The sequence below is a fragment of the Solea senegalensis genome, linkage group LG5 (assembly GCF_019176455.1).
Source record: "Solea senegalensis isolate Sse05_10M linkage group LG5, IFAPA_SoseM_1, whole genome shotgun sequence".
Classification (NCBI taxonomy): Eukaryota; Metazoa; Chordata; class Actinopteri; order Pleuronectiformes; family Soleidae; genus Solea; species Solea senegalensis.
In genome coordinates this window covers 6,159,362-6,174,913 of record NC_058025.1, presented here as the reverse complement: position 1 = coordinate 6,174,913, position 15,552 = coordinate 6,159,362, and the positions used below count along the sequence as shown (strand labels likewise).

The following is a 15,552-nucleotide window of genomic DNA, read 5'->3' as shown; positions in this document are numbered from 1 at the left end:
AATTCTTGGAATCCGAGGCATAAAATCGAACGTCGTGCAACTTGTACACTTGGAGCAAACAAAACCGGCCCTTGGTGAATAGGTCTGTTTGCTGTGATAATCCTGTAAATATGAGAACCAAGGCGCAGGCAAGCGTGCAAGCGTTTGTGTGTGCATCACTGCTTCTTTTGTTTTGCTCGTATACGCCGCATGCTAAAATTCTGTTCATGTTGAGAATGCAGATTGTAATGAGCGTGTGTAACGAGTGCGCGTCCAACTCAACCTCAATCCTTACCCAAGTGTGTCAGGGAACCACGGTGTGTGGTCAGAGCTCCGTTAGGGTCCGCGTGTCAAGCACAGAGGTCCGACATGGACGACTGTGCTGCAGCCATGTGTGCCTCTGCCGTCTCTCAGATCAGCTGATCAGCTGCTCGTAGGGGATCTCTCAGAGGGGATTGAGTTTTCACACGTGCAGGCCCTTGTGTTGTGGAATGGACTGCCGCCAGTCCATCACAGAGCCACATAGAGACAAACTATGGGGGACACATGGGGAGAACATGCAGAAAGACTCTTATTCCGACCAGGTCGTGAACTCGGGTCTTCTTGCTGCAAAGGCAAGAGTGCCATGTCGTGTTTTATGTCTTTTATATTTTATATTTTTGTTTGTTTGTTTGTTTTTACGTCTGTTTAGTTCTTTTTATTCTATTTTATTTTATTTTATTTATTATTAATATTATTATTATTATTATTATCTTTAATACTACTGTGCAGCACTTTGGTCAACTGTTGTTTTCTAAATGTGTTTTATAAATTCAATTGCACTGGACTGGACTGTGAGGTCACCTCCAGTTTGAGGCAAAGAACTTTTCACACATGTAAATATTATTCAATATGAATTGGCTTCATGTTTAATGGTTCAATACTTAAGTGTAAAGTAAACTGATATATATCCACTGCAAGTCTAAACTTGTTGTATTTTAAGAGAAAGTTTTTCCTTCTTGTGGTTCATTTCCAAGCACTGGCTGGATTTTCTAAATAAATATGAATGTTCTTAAATATTCAGAGCCGTCTTGAACTGCGCTCTTTGTCTGTCCTTCATTATCATTCTCGGCTCCTCTTGGACTTAAATAATGAGACATTTGTTTTCTTCTCCCATCTAATCATCTAATTTCAGCCTTTTGATAGTGTTTCCTTCCTCACACAGAGGTTCTTTGCGGCACAGCTTCTGTCATAACTAAACTGATTGAACCAAATCAGAAATGAAATCAAATTAAGGCCCATTGTTAGTGTGTGTGCCTCCGTCGCTGACATGAAAGCGGGACCACACGCGGGAGAGATAACGAGAAATTTAAAGTCGCTGCTTTGACATGAAGGAAGAGGGGAAAAAAAAACAGAGCTGTGTGTTGGGAGGATGTTTTTCTAATAACCAAATAATAGAGAAAAAACTACACAGATAATTATGCATGACAATAGGATGCCACATTGTTCTCCTATGTTTTATGCAATCAGTGCTATGATTTTCATTTATGCACATGATTTATTTTCATAGAAATGGAACAGAGCAGCCAAAAACAAACAAAAAAAAGGCTTTTTAGGTGAAGATTATGATATACTATCTCTTTTTTGTGGACTCAGCTGAACATACAGAATCCTGGTCCGGCAGATGTCTCTGCATGATTGGACAGCAGTTAGGCAGCCATAAGAAGACACTGGGTGATAATTTAAGCCTGCCCTGCAGAGACATGATAATAATGCACTCATATCCTGCTGTGATTCTCCCGATCAGACTGACAGTCGAGCACAAAGGGGCCTGAATTCATTAGGGAGGCACATTTGCAAACCCCCCCATATTCAACTTACCAAAAAAAAAAACAGAATCTTCCATTACAATGTAATAAAGTCACAATTCCAGATCCGAAAAAACAATAAATAATTATTGTTCTGTGCAATAACTTCATTATTTCCTGACTCAAACCTCTCCTTTTACATTATAATAAATATTCCATACCAGTAAATAATAGATGAGTCAATAGGAGTGTATCACTTTCTGCCTCGCCCTCATTACTCATTACACACTCCGGCACTATATGTGCCACATCCCTAAGCAATTAGTTGCTCTAAAATATCAGGGGGCTAGTTATTCTGGCATGTATTTCATATTTTTATTGGTTTATTCAGAGTCTTGCATGCGGACCAAGGTACAGCAAACACAGCCTCGAAAAAAAAAAAATCCCAGCGCTCCTCCACAGTCAGCAAAGTAATTGGGGAGGGAGTCCCAATGGGTCCTCGCACACCGCTGAACCCCCTCACTACTGACAAGTTGAAATGGCTCTAAAGGTAGATAGGAGTTTCTGTATGTGTCAGAGAGAGAGAGAGAGAGAGAGTGAGTGTGTGCAGGAGAGAGAGAAGGAGTATATAAGTATTGGAGGTGGTTTGACTACTTTGTGTGAACAGGCAATCTTTACAGACTCCCTGGCTGACTGGGTAACCATCTGGTTCTCCCAACCCCCAGCTGCATTACCCATGATTCCCCATTTCTATGGGGATGTCAAATTCTGCTCATGGGGTATGTGTGTGTGTGTGTGTCGTGTGCTGTTGCCAATTTAAGCCCCTATGGCTCTAAACCAGTTAATTAACTCTATCTCTCACACAGAGAGAAATTTCCTTTGTAAGTCATTTCACCATTCATCACAATCCAACTCTTTTATTCCAAAGCACTGTCCACTATCAGCGAGTGAAATTAGCAGGAACAGTTGAAATGTGGGATATTAAAAAAAAAAGAAAAGAAAAAAGCCCCCATAAATGACTTCATACTATTAAATAAGTAAAAAGAGAGCAAATGAGTGAAGGAAATTTCATAATTAGAGTCCAAATGTGAGAATGCACCAGAGGTTTTCCACCATATGCTGCATTCGCAACTTCACTGATAAGCTGCGGACGATTAAAATTCAATTTGTTTGGACATACATTCATTGATTTTTTTTTTTTTTGCACCTCATGTATTCATGGAATATTCTTATCAGATGCCTTGTTATCACTACAGCTGTGTACCACAAGTTGTCAGAGTGTGTGTGTGACAAGGCAAAATAACATCAACATAACATTCACAGTTTTGCCACATGTACATACATATACATATATATATATATATATATACACACATACATATATACATATAAAAATATTGGCTTTAATTTACAATAATCACACAGTGTCAGTGTTGTACGCCGACTCTGTGCACGGAGACAAAGTGATCATGTCCTGTTGTGATGATGAAACGGAGGTGGACTGCACTGCCACCGTTTAGCTGAAAGAGAAAACAGTGACACAGCGTTTTTTTTACTGTTTTCCTTCTATTTCATACGATATTTATACAATTTCAACACATTTTCATTTCGACTCACCGAGACAGAATTTGACTGAAGATGTCCTTCTGTGTGTTCACAGTCTGTCAAACATTAAATTAAATGTTAATCTCAAATATTCTAAAAGTCCGGTTATTGTAGATGGATGGATGGATGGATGTCTGACTCACCTTTCTCTGTAACAAACTCAAACTGGGACGCGTTTTGCGACATATTCTTTTCCACCTTTAGGTGTTTTACTGCAAAAGAGAAAAAAAGATGTAGCTGTAAATAAACACTGAAACAGCACAAACTGAGTGTGCTCTTCCTTTTCAGATTTTGTAAGAAAACGTGGCAAACTGTGAATATTTTGGCGACTGGCAGTCATACTGTGAATTCTGGCACTGACTTATAAACTGTGAGCGGTAAAAATGTAGTCAATGCTCACAGCAGATGGCTGATTGTTAGATTTGGTCGCAATGAATACAGGCAATCAAACCCCCTCAGGATCACCTGTAATCACTTTGGCACTCCCTTTGTCCATCTACTGCCACCATGAGGTCGTGTTTCCCCGTGTGTGTCTCAGCACGCCAGGCACATGAGAGTGATTACTTCTTTGTTTTGTCAAATGTTGACACAGCATTAGCCTCCATACCGTTGTAGCTGTCCACTGTCAGGGAAGAGAGGTTTGTGGGTTCAGCAAAGCGGATGATGAACTCCTGAGGAAACATCCCAGTGGACATCCAAAACGTGTTAGTGTTTCTGTGGGGGGAAGGAAAAAAGCAAACACCATCAACATCAAAACACCATATATTCCTTACACTATTCTTGTTTTATTTCATGTGTACAGCACTTTCTTAAACTCTACAGACTGATATGATCAGATCATTGTTTTAACATTTACTACATCAAATCTGAGATTATCATAACAGAGAGCAGCAACATAATGACGAGTTATTAAATTTTGACGACTCCCATCGTCGCACATCTTAAATGACAGCTGGGGAGATTTGCAATGTAGTATATAAATAAAGACACTTCACATTTGTCAGACATTTGATTTCGGGCGTTTGGGAAACTGGATCAAACAACTGATCGATTAATCTTGAAAATATGCCACAGATGAATCAATTATGAAAGGAATCGTTAGTAGCAGCCCTAATCTAATATGTTCGTTTCTACATTATATAATTAAATCGCGTATATGTGTATGCAGATTTGCTTGTCACAAAACCTTTGTTTAACTTTTACTGTAAACGAGATAAAACCAGGATTTACCATAAAGAAGCTAAACTTACCCGTCAATGATGTTTTCTGGAGGGTGATTTTCGTCGCTGGACGAAGCGACAACAACTTTAGCGCCCAAAGAACTGAGCGGAGAGTCGGTCATGTTCAGCAGGTCACCGAGCAAAGATCAATATTCAACTGTTAAATAAAAAATAACAGTATTTTCCACAACAAACCCGAGCAAACTACGCTGTTTCTAGGCGAGCGACTGTCGTTGCCAAGCAAGCCGTCAACTCCGTCGCAGGATATATACGTCACCACTGCCACAACACGTCATTCATTTCGACGCACGTTGCTCGTTTAGCAGAGTTAGCATTTAGCAGAGAAATCCACGCAGCTTCACATGGCGAATGGCTGCAAAGACGTGTTGTTTACACGCGGGTCTGCTCAGGTTGGTTACGATGCGCCACCGAACACAACATGACCGGGTTTACGGAGCATTTATAGCCGCTGTGGAGTAGAAGGAGGACGGGGAGCTAGGATGCTAACTTAGCTGTGTTACAAAGCTGAGTTTGGCTAAGTTGGAAAACAAAGAGGAAAACAACAGGACATTTAGCGAAATTGTAAATTATACATGTGTTTTGTGCATAGCATCATCTAATTGTCTTGAACAGATAGATAAGGTAGATTACTTGAGATGCATAAAGATGTCGCACTGTAACTCTTACCATAATTTGCACAGTGGAGAGGATGTAAAAGTAAACATGCCAGGTCAGAGAATTGAGTAAATTGTCCACAGTCTTTTGCTTGTAGCCTCTCCTATTATCCAATTTTACCTTTATTGTATCATGAGGTTGCATTGAGATTAGAATGTGTTTGTATAACTGAGGTTAGATACAGTGACAACACGTACATGTTTCTCTCTTGCCACATGGTTGAAAAGGAGTATTTTTATTACACGCAACTGGATGTATAGACTACTTTATTCCATCACCAAATATTACAGTATTTTATACAACGATCTTAATGTTCTCAGTACAATATGAAGTGGGGTAAGAATATGATACAAAATATAATATAATACAAGTAGAATATGTCAGGCTTGAAACTTTTTCAACAATTTCCATTACCGTCCTTGATTTAACTGATGTTCTTCATCCTTGTATTTATTTAAAGTTTGTATTTTGTATATGTTTTTGTAACTGATTTATGTTTTTACTTTAAGTTGTAAGTGATGCTCTGTTTCTTTTCCAGAGTGATGATTCTGACATATGGGACGACACCGCTCTGATAAAGGCCTATGACAAGGCAGTCGCATCATTCAAGGTAAAATACTCAATTTAAATTGTATTTGAGCTTGTGAATTGTTTGTGTTTGTGATATTGTCTCACATCTTTCTGCTGCTACTTTCTTTGCCAGACTGCACTTAAAGGTGAAGATGAGCCACAAGCGTCAAAGAAAAGCCAACCAGGGAAAAAACGCAAAAACAACAAAAAGAACCAGAGTAGGAAGAGAACCAACGCACCAGACAAAGAGGTGTGTGACAGTTTAATCTGTGTTTCACAATATTCACATAGTGCTCTGAATTAGTCTTACACTCCACTGTTTTTCAATTGTCTATTGCACTACAAAGCAGAAGACACCCTTCAGGTTACACTTTGACCCTAATGACAGTTTCTGCACTGTCACAGTGGCAGGTTGGTGACACATGCTGTGCTCACTGGTCAGAAGATGGTCAGCTCTATCCAGCAACCATCTCCTCCATAGACGAGCAGCGAGGCACATGTTCAGTGGTTTACACGGGCTACGGCAACGAGGAGGAGAAGAACCTTGAAGACCTGCTGGAAGGGAGTTCTGATGGTGACAACGAGACAAATCTCAAGGTAGAGCAGCACAAATTATTTATTATTTGTCGTATTTTTATACTTTACTTTTATACTTTTACCTGGTTTTTGATAGTGACATGGTGTACATTGCATGTCTTGAGTCGTTAATTGCTCCCCCACTTTGTTTGCGGTTGGGTTTTAATAGTTTGTCCATGTTAAGTGTAGATGATAAGTCATGTTGACAAAGTAAAACTCAAGTTTTGCTAATAAACTGTCAAAATCTAAATAAATGAGCTTCCTTCTAAAAAAAAGCACTTTATATAAGCAAAATAAATGGCATACAATATGATACTATGTACTTTTTTGTCCCCATAGGAAAATTGTAATTGGGTTCTGTAATGCTACACATACTGCAAGTAATGATTGAATTAATTGGGTATGGGAGAAAGAAAAACTAAAAACAACATTAACATGCATAATTATCCAGCTGCCAGCTTTGCACATTACCACATATTGTACTTGCCATCACACGCACTCCAGATGGTGTTGCACAGATACGAACAGCATGTTGCGCGTACAGATCTTCATGTCTGTGGCTAAACCTCTTTAAAAATCTATCTATAATTTCAAGGAACATCGGACTGTTTGTCTGATCAGATACTGTCCAACTGGCAGGTCACTTGCTAAATGTGCTAGCTTTGACATTGTTTGGATAATAAATGCAAGAGATATTTGGTAGAAATGTGACAGATATATCACTAAAAGTGCAGCGTTCAGGCCCTCGAACACAAAGTTTTAGGATTAAGTAATAGCTGAGCAATCCTTGCCATATTTTTTCACCAAAAGTGTTGCACTGGTTTATTTTTATCTATCCACTGTAGCCTGAATATAATAGTCAGAAGCTAATGTTAATGTTGAGGAGCTGTTATTGTCTGTCCAACATTTTCAGATTTTAGGTTTAAATTTTTATGCCCAAAGTCATGGACCAGACTAAGTCCTGCCCCTCACTAGAGGATTATTGACCAGTGTGTGTGAGTGCCTTCAGATTTGAGGCTTGTTTAAACATAATCTGGCCATAACTATGAGTGACCATAGTGTGAGGGATTAACAGACGTGGTTTTAATATCATTGGATGCCCCAGAGTCTCTCAAACTCTAGTTCAATTGAACATGATTTGATATATACGACTTGAAACAGCGGATAGGGCATGAGCAGATAACCAAGACAAATCACAATCTCAAACGAACGTAGAACTTACTGACGCTGCCGAAGTCACGTTAAATCACGCAAGATTCTGTGAGATCCCAAATCCCTGGAATCTCCTCCCTGAAATCATTTGAAGTGCGTAGTCCTGCGTCTTGACTGGGTCGTCTCGTCTGTGTTTTCCCAGGATTAAAACATTGAAAATCGGTTACAAAACTCACTGTGTCTCCTTCTAACATTTTTTGAAAGAGATGATCTAACCGAGACTGATCAAAATGGGAGACTGTGGAGAGATAATTACGCTCCCCTGACGCTTGCTGCAAAAATAATTTCAGATCTAAAATGTGTGCTGTAGAGTTTTTAGTAACATTATGCCTCCTCATATTCACCTATAGTGTTATTTTTCCCTGTCTGTGTGTGTGTGTGTGTGTATATATATCTATATATAGATGTGTGTGTATATATATATATATATATATATATATATATATATATGTATATATATATATATATATATATATATATATATGTATATATGTGTGTATAGATATATATGTGTATCTGTATGTATATATATATATAGATGTGTGTGTATATATATGTATATATAAATGTATGTAACATTTCCCATGAGGTGTATTTCACTGTTCTATGTATATCAAAGCAATTAGAAACATTTAGGTTAAGTCAGTTTTTCACTCACTTGCAATGAAGGCAAACGAGGTAGAATCGTCAACAGAGGAGAGTGAGCGGTCGTCCACACCAAACCAGCACAAACAGAAGCCTCACAGTAAAGCTCAGAAGAACAAACCCCACAAAGAAACTCCTCCTCCTTTCATGTGGGCTCCTGGTTTCCCCGGGTTTCCTCCAGGTCCTCCGCCCATGCACACTTTCAAACAGGTAAGAAAACAGACTCCTTTTCTTTTATCTCTGTAAGAGCCAAGTCGTTGTTGTTGCTGCTTGAGTTTTAAATGCTGACCTGAGTGTGGCTTTATTTTTGAATTTTCATTCAGTCATTTGCCAATTTTCATTCAGTCATTTGCCATTTGATCAAATAAAACGGTTCAATAATAACAGATTTAACACAAACTTTACTGCACTGTCTCTCCAGTCTGCATTTTTTTTCTGCACTGCAGTTCACTGTATACATTGTGTACATCTTAAATAGAATAATATATATGTTTTTGAAATGGAATAAATGCATAAAATGGGGTTAGCAAAACTTTAAACGTCGTTAAATAAAGTTTTTAGCAGCATTAATCAAGTTTCTGGGTACACATTGACAATAACTCGGTGACGCCTGGGACAAAAAAAGCACAATTAATGGGTCTATCTCAAAAGAAGATAAACGATGATTATATTTTTCAGACTTTCTGCAGGCGGCACATATTAAAACTGAATGAGATGATGAGTTGGAACTTATTTTATGTAGAAGTTAACTTCATTTTGATATAAAAATGATGTGCGAGTCATTTTTTTTCTCTTTTGTGTCCTCTAGAAGGGAAACAGGCGATCTGGTGGTCATGGACCTCCATCCTGGCCTCCCATGATGCCGTTTGGTCCACCAGTGAGTTTGGGAATAGGTTTTACTGTATTTACACCGTGTGTGTAACAGAAGCTCAAGCAGATGTTGATTCATCTGCGTACGATTGTCGTATAGTCGGCGCGTTTGCCGCTCTGCTGAGACACAAAGTGATCATGTAGCACGTTAATGATTCACAGCACGGCATTTACATTCTGATCACACACTCTCTCTCTGCTGCAGATGATCCCTCCACCTCCACCAATGAGCCCTGACATGGTGGATGATGAGGCCTTGGGCAGCATGCTTATCTCCTGGTACATGAGTGGATATCACACAGGATACTACCTGGTATGTGCGCTGAGTCTAACTGGCTTATTATGAGCCATAAAAGAAGGAAATGCAGCTTTATTCAGTCTCTTGTTATGTAGTTGAGGAGCCGTGGGCTGAAATGTCAGTTTGGACTCTTTGGTAAGGTTTGCTTCATCCTCGCTATTGTGCTTCTTATCTTTAGGCTCCGAGTTTAGGAGAATCCACACGTTTTATATCGTATCAGCGTTTTATTCACACAGCACTGGCGTTTCGGGAGCCATAAAACCAGGGATTCACGCGTACAACCTTTTTCTGACCGAGTGCAAGTTCAATTGTTTACATTTGAGTACTTGCTGACACCAAAAGATGCATATAAGACAAGAGATCAGTCTTTATTCCTTTTTAAAATGTCTTGGCCACATTTTAATATTCTTTGTTTGTTTAGGGCAGGGGCAATATTCATCTTTTTTTATGTTATTAATATTCTGTAAATTATACTTCCTTTGTCAGCCGTTTGTCTTTTTCTGTGGTCTGTGTTGAAAAATAATGCTGACAGATTTTTGAACATCAGTTCCACCTCACAGACGGTCTGTTTGCATCATTAATTGCGATATCTGCAGAACGCTTTTGCAAACTTCTCCATCTGTATTTCTGTGCGAGTGACAGAATAAACAAAAGTCGACGTTACGGTGACCTTGCAACATTTGCTTTGGTCATAACTCAAGAATTCCTTTTTACGTATTATGACAAAATACACTGACGTTCTTTTAAAGAATGTATTACTCGTGAATCTAGACAGACGTGCGTGTAAACTGCAAGCTGACTGTCTGGCAAAGGCATGTAATTCAAGTTATTAAATGCCTCCAGGTTCTTTTTCATGAGATGACCTTTAACTTTATATTTCTTTCTTTTTTTTCCCAGGGTTTGAAACAAGGTCGTAAAGAAGCAGCCGACTGGACAAAACTGCACCACAAATGAAAACGTAATGTTATGAAATGAGTGTGCTCGGAGTTCATGGACATGAGTTTTGTATTCTTTGTAAATAGATGAAATAAAGGCTATCGGAGCAGAGCTTTTTGTGTTTATTACCCTGCGTACACACACATGTGAGATGTTATAAAAAGGACAGTAGATTGGTGTTAATTATAGACAAATATAAATAAATTGATCCAATTTATTTTATTGGCAACACATAGGGGAACAGTTTGCCTTTGATTATTTATGCAAATGTGCCTCACATTCAAGGACGTGTTGTTGTAATAGCGTGTAATGTCCAGTAGAAGTCACACTAGTATAATTTATTCATGTAGGAGAATGTGGCTTGACTAGATCACAGTGTTGTTGCGTTTATGTCACCACATACACAAGAATCCACTTCTTAATGCATAAAAAAAGTTCCTGTTCTTAACTTCTGTCTCCTAGAATCTCGTATGAAGCCAGACTGGAGTCCTGCCAAAGTCCCACGGGGTGTTTTAATTTAGATTATCAATGACTCCATGCCTGAGATTGCAGCCCCACGCTTTCCCTGCGGTGTTTCTTCATCTGCCGTCCTATATGGGTTTGCATCCATCATCATAATATTCCGCTTAAATCAGATTAATGACTATTTCAGGACGATGATGGGCAGAGTTTCAGCTGCAGAGAGTGTTACGTGTCAGGCCAGTTGTGCAGATAAAGATTGATTCATAAGCGAAAATAACTGACGCATTGAGATCATTGAGAGACGTTTTTCCCAATTTTCTATTTGACAAACTCAGGTTTATCTCCAGGTTAATTAACTATTGTCGTGGATTCATTAGCAAACTGAGCAGCTGCTTGGGCAATAGTAATGTTTTCAAGATATATTTAGATACTTTTATTTATTGGAATAGTGTTAAATGCAATCTTTGCTGTTGTATTTTTGTCATTTTTCAATTCACATCACTTAATGTTTCACTTTAAACATGAAAGCGCAAAAATAGAAAACTAGGGCATTTTTGTGATTATATTACCTTAGAATGCCAATATCGCAGTTCCGCCAGACCTGACCCTGTGCAATCTGAGGTTATACCATCATGATAATCTTATCTGCTTTTTTAATTATTTTAACCCTATCTTATCATCATTGGCCACTTCATTAGTTGCACCTGTTGCACCTGTTTCATCTCTGCAACTGAGGGTATGTAGACGTGATCGAGTTCAGCCCGAATCCGCATCAGAATGAGAAATAAAAGTTGTTTAAATGACGTTTAGTGTGACTGGAATTTTCTCACACAACCACCTTTAGATTTGACAGTTAAAAATGTGTCCGACAGGCAGCAGAATATAACGGTTTTCTAGTCTTTTCTCGTCTCGATGACTCAAAGCAGCTTTTACGAGACAGTTTTGCTGTTCACTCACAGTGCATCTATGCATCTCAGTATCTAAGCAGCACATTTTCTATCACACATCTTTTCATACCCATTCACAACAGTACAGTCGTGTCAAGGACACAGCAGCATGTATAGTAGCAGCAGAGCCGGGAATCAAACCACCTGGTGCAGAAGACTGCAGTGCATGCCACTTTATAAGGTGTTATGTGTACCTAATAAAGTGGTCAGGGAGTGTATTTGTAAAAGATTTATTGTTTATTTTTTTTTATTTTCAATTGAAATATTTGTATAATTACCTCTGTTCTGTCTCTGTTGCTCTGATGTCACTATATATATATATATATATATATATATCCTCAGAAGTGCTTTTATATATAAATAAAAATAAGTTGCCTTTTTCTTATGTCAACAAGAAAACCAAGTGAATTCACAAGGTTTATTTCTCTCTTGGGTCTGATATACTGGACCCTGATGGTCACTGCTTGTTTTTTTTGTTTTTTGTTGAGTTTTTAATCCCCGACTTGTTCCGAAAAGGAATGTTTGAAGCCGCGTAACGCGAGAGCGAAGTACTGTATGCACGTTTATATTTAGAATGTAGAAAAACCACGTGTAATTACAGTTGGAGCAGCCACAATCGTTCTGCTGAGCCTGTAGTGCATTTAGTCCATGAAAAGAAAGCCAAACAGATTTCCTGTATTTTTCTATACTGGTGGTTTTTCCTCCTGCTGTGAACACCCACTACTCTGCTGCTAAGCTGGTGGGCAGTGGACTGGGTGCAAGCATGCGTGTGTTTGTGTGTTTGTTCACAGCGTGTGTACTACTCTTTCTGTTTCTAACATTAACACTGACCTTGTTGGGTCCAGTAGCCTCAAATAGACCAAAACCTGGTCTCAAGGAGTGCAGAACCTAATTTATGAGGAACGGGTTATGGTTAAGGTTAGGGATAATGTTTTATTTAGTGCTGTCACAGTGAGTGGAAGTCAATGAGAGTCTCGTAAAGGGTAGCTGCACAAACGTGTGTGTGTGTGTGTGCTTTGTCAGGATCAGTAGCCCTCACGGAGACCAAAACCTGGTCCTACTGAGGCAGAACCACATTTCTGAGGAAGCAATTAAGTTTAGGGCTGAGATTTGAATTGTGGTAAAGTTAAGGTTAGAGTTATTTTTGGGTTAAGGTTAAGTTAAGGGTCTGCGTTAGGCATCTAGTTGCGATGATTAAGGTTATGCTTAGGTCTATGATTGCCCTCAAAAAACATAGAAACCATATTTTGTCTGGTCCTCACATCTTTAAAGGGCTTTTTGGGGGTTAAGGCCTGGTTTTAGGGTTTGGCACTCGGAAATACATTATGTCTTTCTGATGACATTTTGACCTTTGCAGCACAATAAGACTGGTCCTCACAATTGTTGAAGGCTTTTTCAGGCTTAAGACTTTGGTTTTATGCTTAGGTTTAGGTTAAGGGTCAGTGTTCGGCATCTATTTGTGGTGGTTTAGGATGCACTAAGTCTGCGAGTGTCCTCACTTGGACTGCTGTACCACAGCGTGTGCGTTTGTGTGCCTGAAAGAGAAACAGAGTACGGTTTAGCGGTGGGATGTAACAACATGATTGTGTCCCTTATTTCGCCGTAGCATGTGATCCTCCTCCAGCTGCTCCACAGCCTCGGCTCTCTTGAGTGAAGAGCGCTGCCTTTGTTTGTCGAAGCGACTGTGGTCTGCATTTTACAGCCCACTGTCGGCGACTGTGCCAGCGTCGAAACTGCTGCCGTTTGCTGTGTTCGAGTCTCACCGCCGCACTCGCTGTTTGTTTAATGTACACATGTTTGCCGGGGAGAACCGGACCATACGTGGGAGTTTTGTGGGATTAACAAATAGAATATGCGCTGTGAATAAGAGGTGATAAACCAGACCTATCTGTTCCCCACAGATGGATTTAAAATCTGCCACAGTAAAGCCTGCACATAAGCCCATCGCCTGCCTGACTCTGCTGCAAACTGAGCCGCCCCAAAGGCCTCGACGGTAGCCCGGCGAGGAGTTAGAAGGGGGTCGGATCCGGCTTGGGAAAGCGCTGCTCCTCTCCGTGACTGTCTACCCCCTACTGACCTGAGCGGCATGAGGCATGTAAACATAATCTGCATTTCACATAGGCCCTTCTCGAAAATAAGACAGGCACCCGAGTGAGATCACATTGCTGCGTGAATTACAGCGCCTTCAGTTATTTACTCAACCTCCCTACATCAGCAAACATCCTGCTTTTAAATCAGAGTCTGAGGGAAGATTAGAAAAACAGAAGCTGCACAAAAAAAAAGAAGAAGCCCTTTTTCCTTTTCCCCATAGAGACCAAACGCAAACACTCACTGCAGAACTACGGTCATTACAATTTTTAGATTGTGGTGCAAACACCATTAACCCCAACTGATTAGAGTTAGTTTTTTTTTGAAACAGGAAAAACAGCCCAAGTGTAGTTTAGTCTGCTCCAAATCATTGGATTAAAGTGTGCGTTAGATTCGCTGGTGCACCAAACTGCTGAGTGATCTGGAAATGCAACACTAATCATGTGTTTTTCTCAGAAAACAAAAGTCTGCTGACAATAAATAGATAGATTTTATGGCAGACACCAGATTGCAGCATCAAGGCTGTTTATGATTCAGACTAAAATGAGCGCGCGCCCCATTACAAAATGATACGACGGTGTCAGACATCATATGTGAGCTCAGTTATGCTGTAAACAAAAGGAAAATCAGGGGGAACAATAGCTCGTAATTACAGCCTGACATATAGACTTTATCTTATTGCACTGATTTTCAGCCTTGCATCACATCAGGCTTTCAGGCTCATGCTCCCCCCCCCAACCATGTTTTGATTGCTGCAGGAGACACAGTATGTAGTGTGTTCTGCAGAAAATACGGAATACACGGAAGCTTTGACGTTATCATAAAAGATAAGCAGTGTCAAATATCAGATATCAAATATCATCGTAATCCCATTCAACGACAATGCAGAGCCAAATATTCTACTTTGTTTGATTCATCATAATATACAACATTTAGAATGTAATATAATCAGTAAGGATGTATATAAAGACACTGGAATGTATGACCAGGTGTTACGGTGATGATATGAGGAAGAAGTAGAGGCAGAGAAAGAGAATGAGTGTAAATAGTGTGTGGAGCGTCAGGGCTGATGTGTGACTAAAGGTACTGAGGCTGTGGCGTGATGGAGCAGCCAGGCAGGAGGAAATGAGGAACACCACAGAGAAGGTCCATGGGTGTTGTGAAGGAGGACATGAGGACAGTTGCTGTAGTAGAAGAGGACACAAGGGAGGGGACAAGATGGAGGCAAATGATCCGCTGTGGCGATCTGTAAAGGGAGAATCCAGAAGAAGAGGAAGAAGAGGTCCTTCCTTTCTGTTGTCACACACCGAGGAAGAGGTTTCTCACACTTATACACATGTTTTCATTATTTTGTTAGTTTCGGGAGTCCGCGTGTGTTTGAATGGAGGTTTTGTTTTGTTTGATTTCACGTTTAGTCAGACTTTGATGTGAAAGTGTTTGTGGTCCAGTCCTCATGTCCTCAAACACAGCGTGACACCGCTGGTTACAAACCCATTTGATGTTCATGTGTTCATTGTACCTGCTGAGTTTGAATAGAACTGAATAGACAGTAGATAATACTTTCACACCGCTGTCACTATGATCCTTTGCTCATTTACTCAACCATCAGTGTTTGTAATCTGTAATAAAAGGTTCTTCATAGAAGCAGTAAAGGAACCTCAATAATTATGTTCAAGAACCTG

At 39.7% G+C, this 15,552-nt stretch overlaps 2 protein-coding genes across 2 annotated transcripts; one reads left to right on the top strand and one right to left on the bottom strand.

Annotated features, from left to right (window-relative positions):
• Positions 1-3,120: 3,120 nt before the first annotated feature.
• Positions 3,121-4,848, bottom strand: hspb11 (heat shock protein family B (small) member 11). The gene is made up of 5 exons (XM_044027070.1): positions 4,622-4,848; positions 3,979-4,085; positions 3,515-3,583; positions 3,384-3,427; positions 3,121-3,286 (listed from the first exon to the last, which is right to left on the bottom strand). The coding sequence occupies exons 1-5, from the start codon at positions 4,711-4,713 to the stop codon at positions 3,194-3,196; spliced, it is 405 nt and encodes a 134-aa protein (XP_043883005.1). The 5' UTR covers positions 4,714-4,848; the 3' UTR covers positions 3,121-3,193.
• A 22-nt stretch (positions 4,849-4,870) lies between these two features.
• On the top strand, positions 4,871-10,484 carry smn1 (survival of motor neuron 1, telomeric). The gene is made up of 8 exons (XM_044027069.1): positions 4,871-5,001; positions 5,805-5,876; positions 5,970-6,086; positions 6,242-6,433; positions 8,294-8,479; positions 9,078-9,146; positions 9,345-9,452; positions 10,335-10,484. The coding sequence occupies exons 1-8, from the start codon at positions 4,954-4,956 to the stop codon at positions 10,389-10,391; spliced, it is 849 nt and encodes a 282-aa protein (XP_043883004.1). The 5' UTR covers positions 4,871-4,953; the 3' UTR covers positions 10,392-10,484.
• Positions 10,485-15,552: the final 5,068 nt, after the last annotated feature.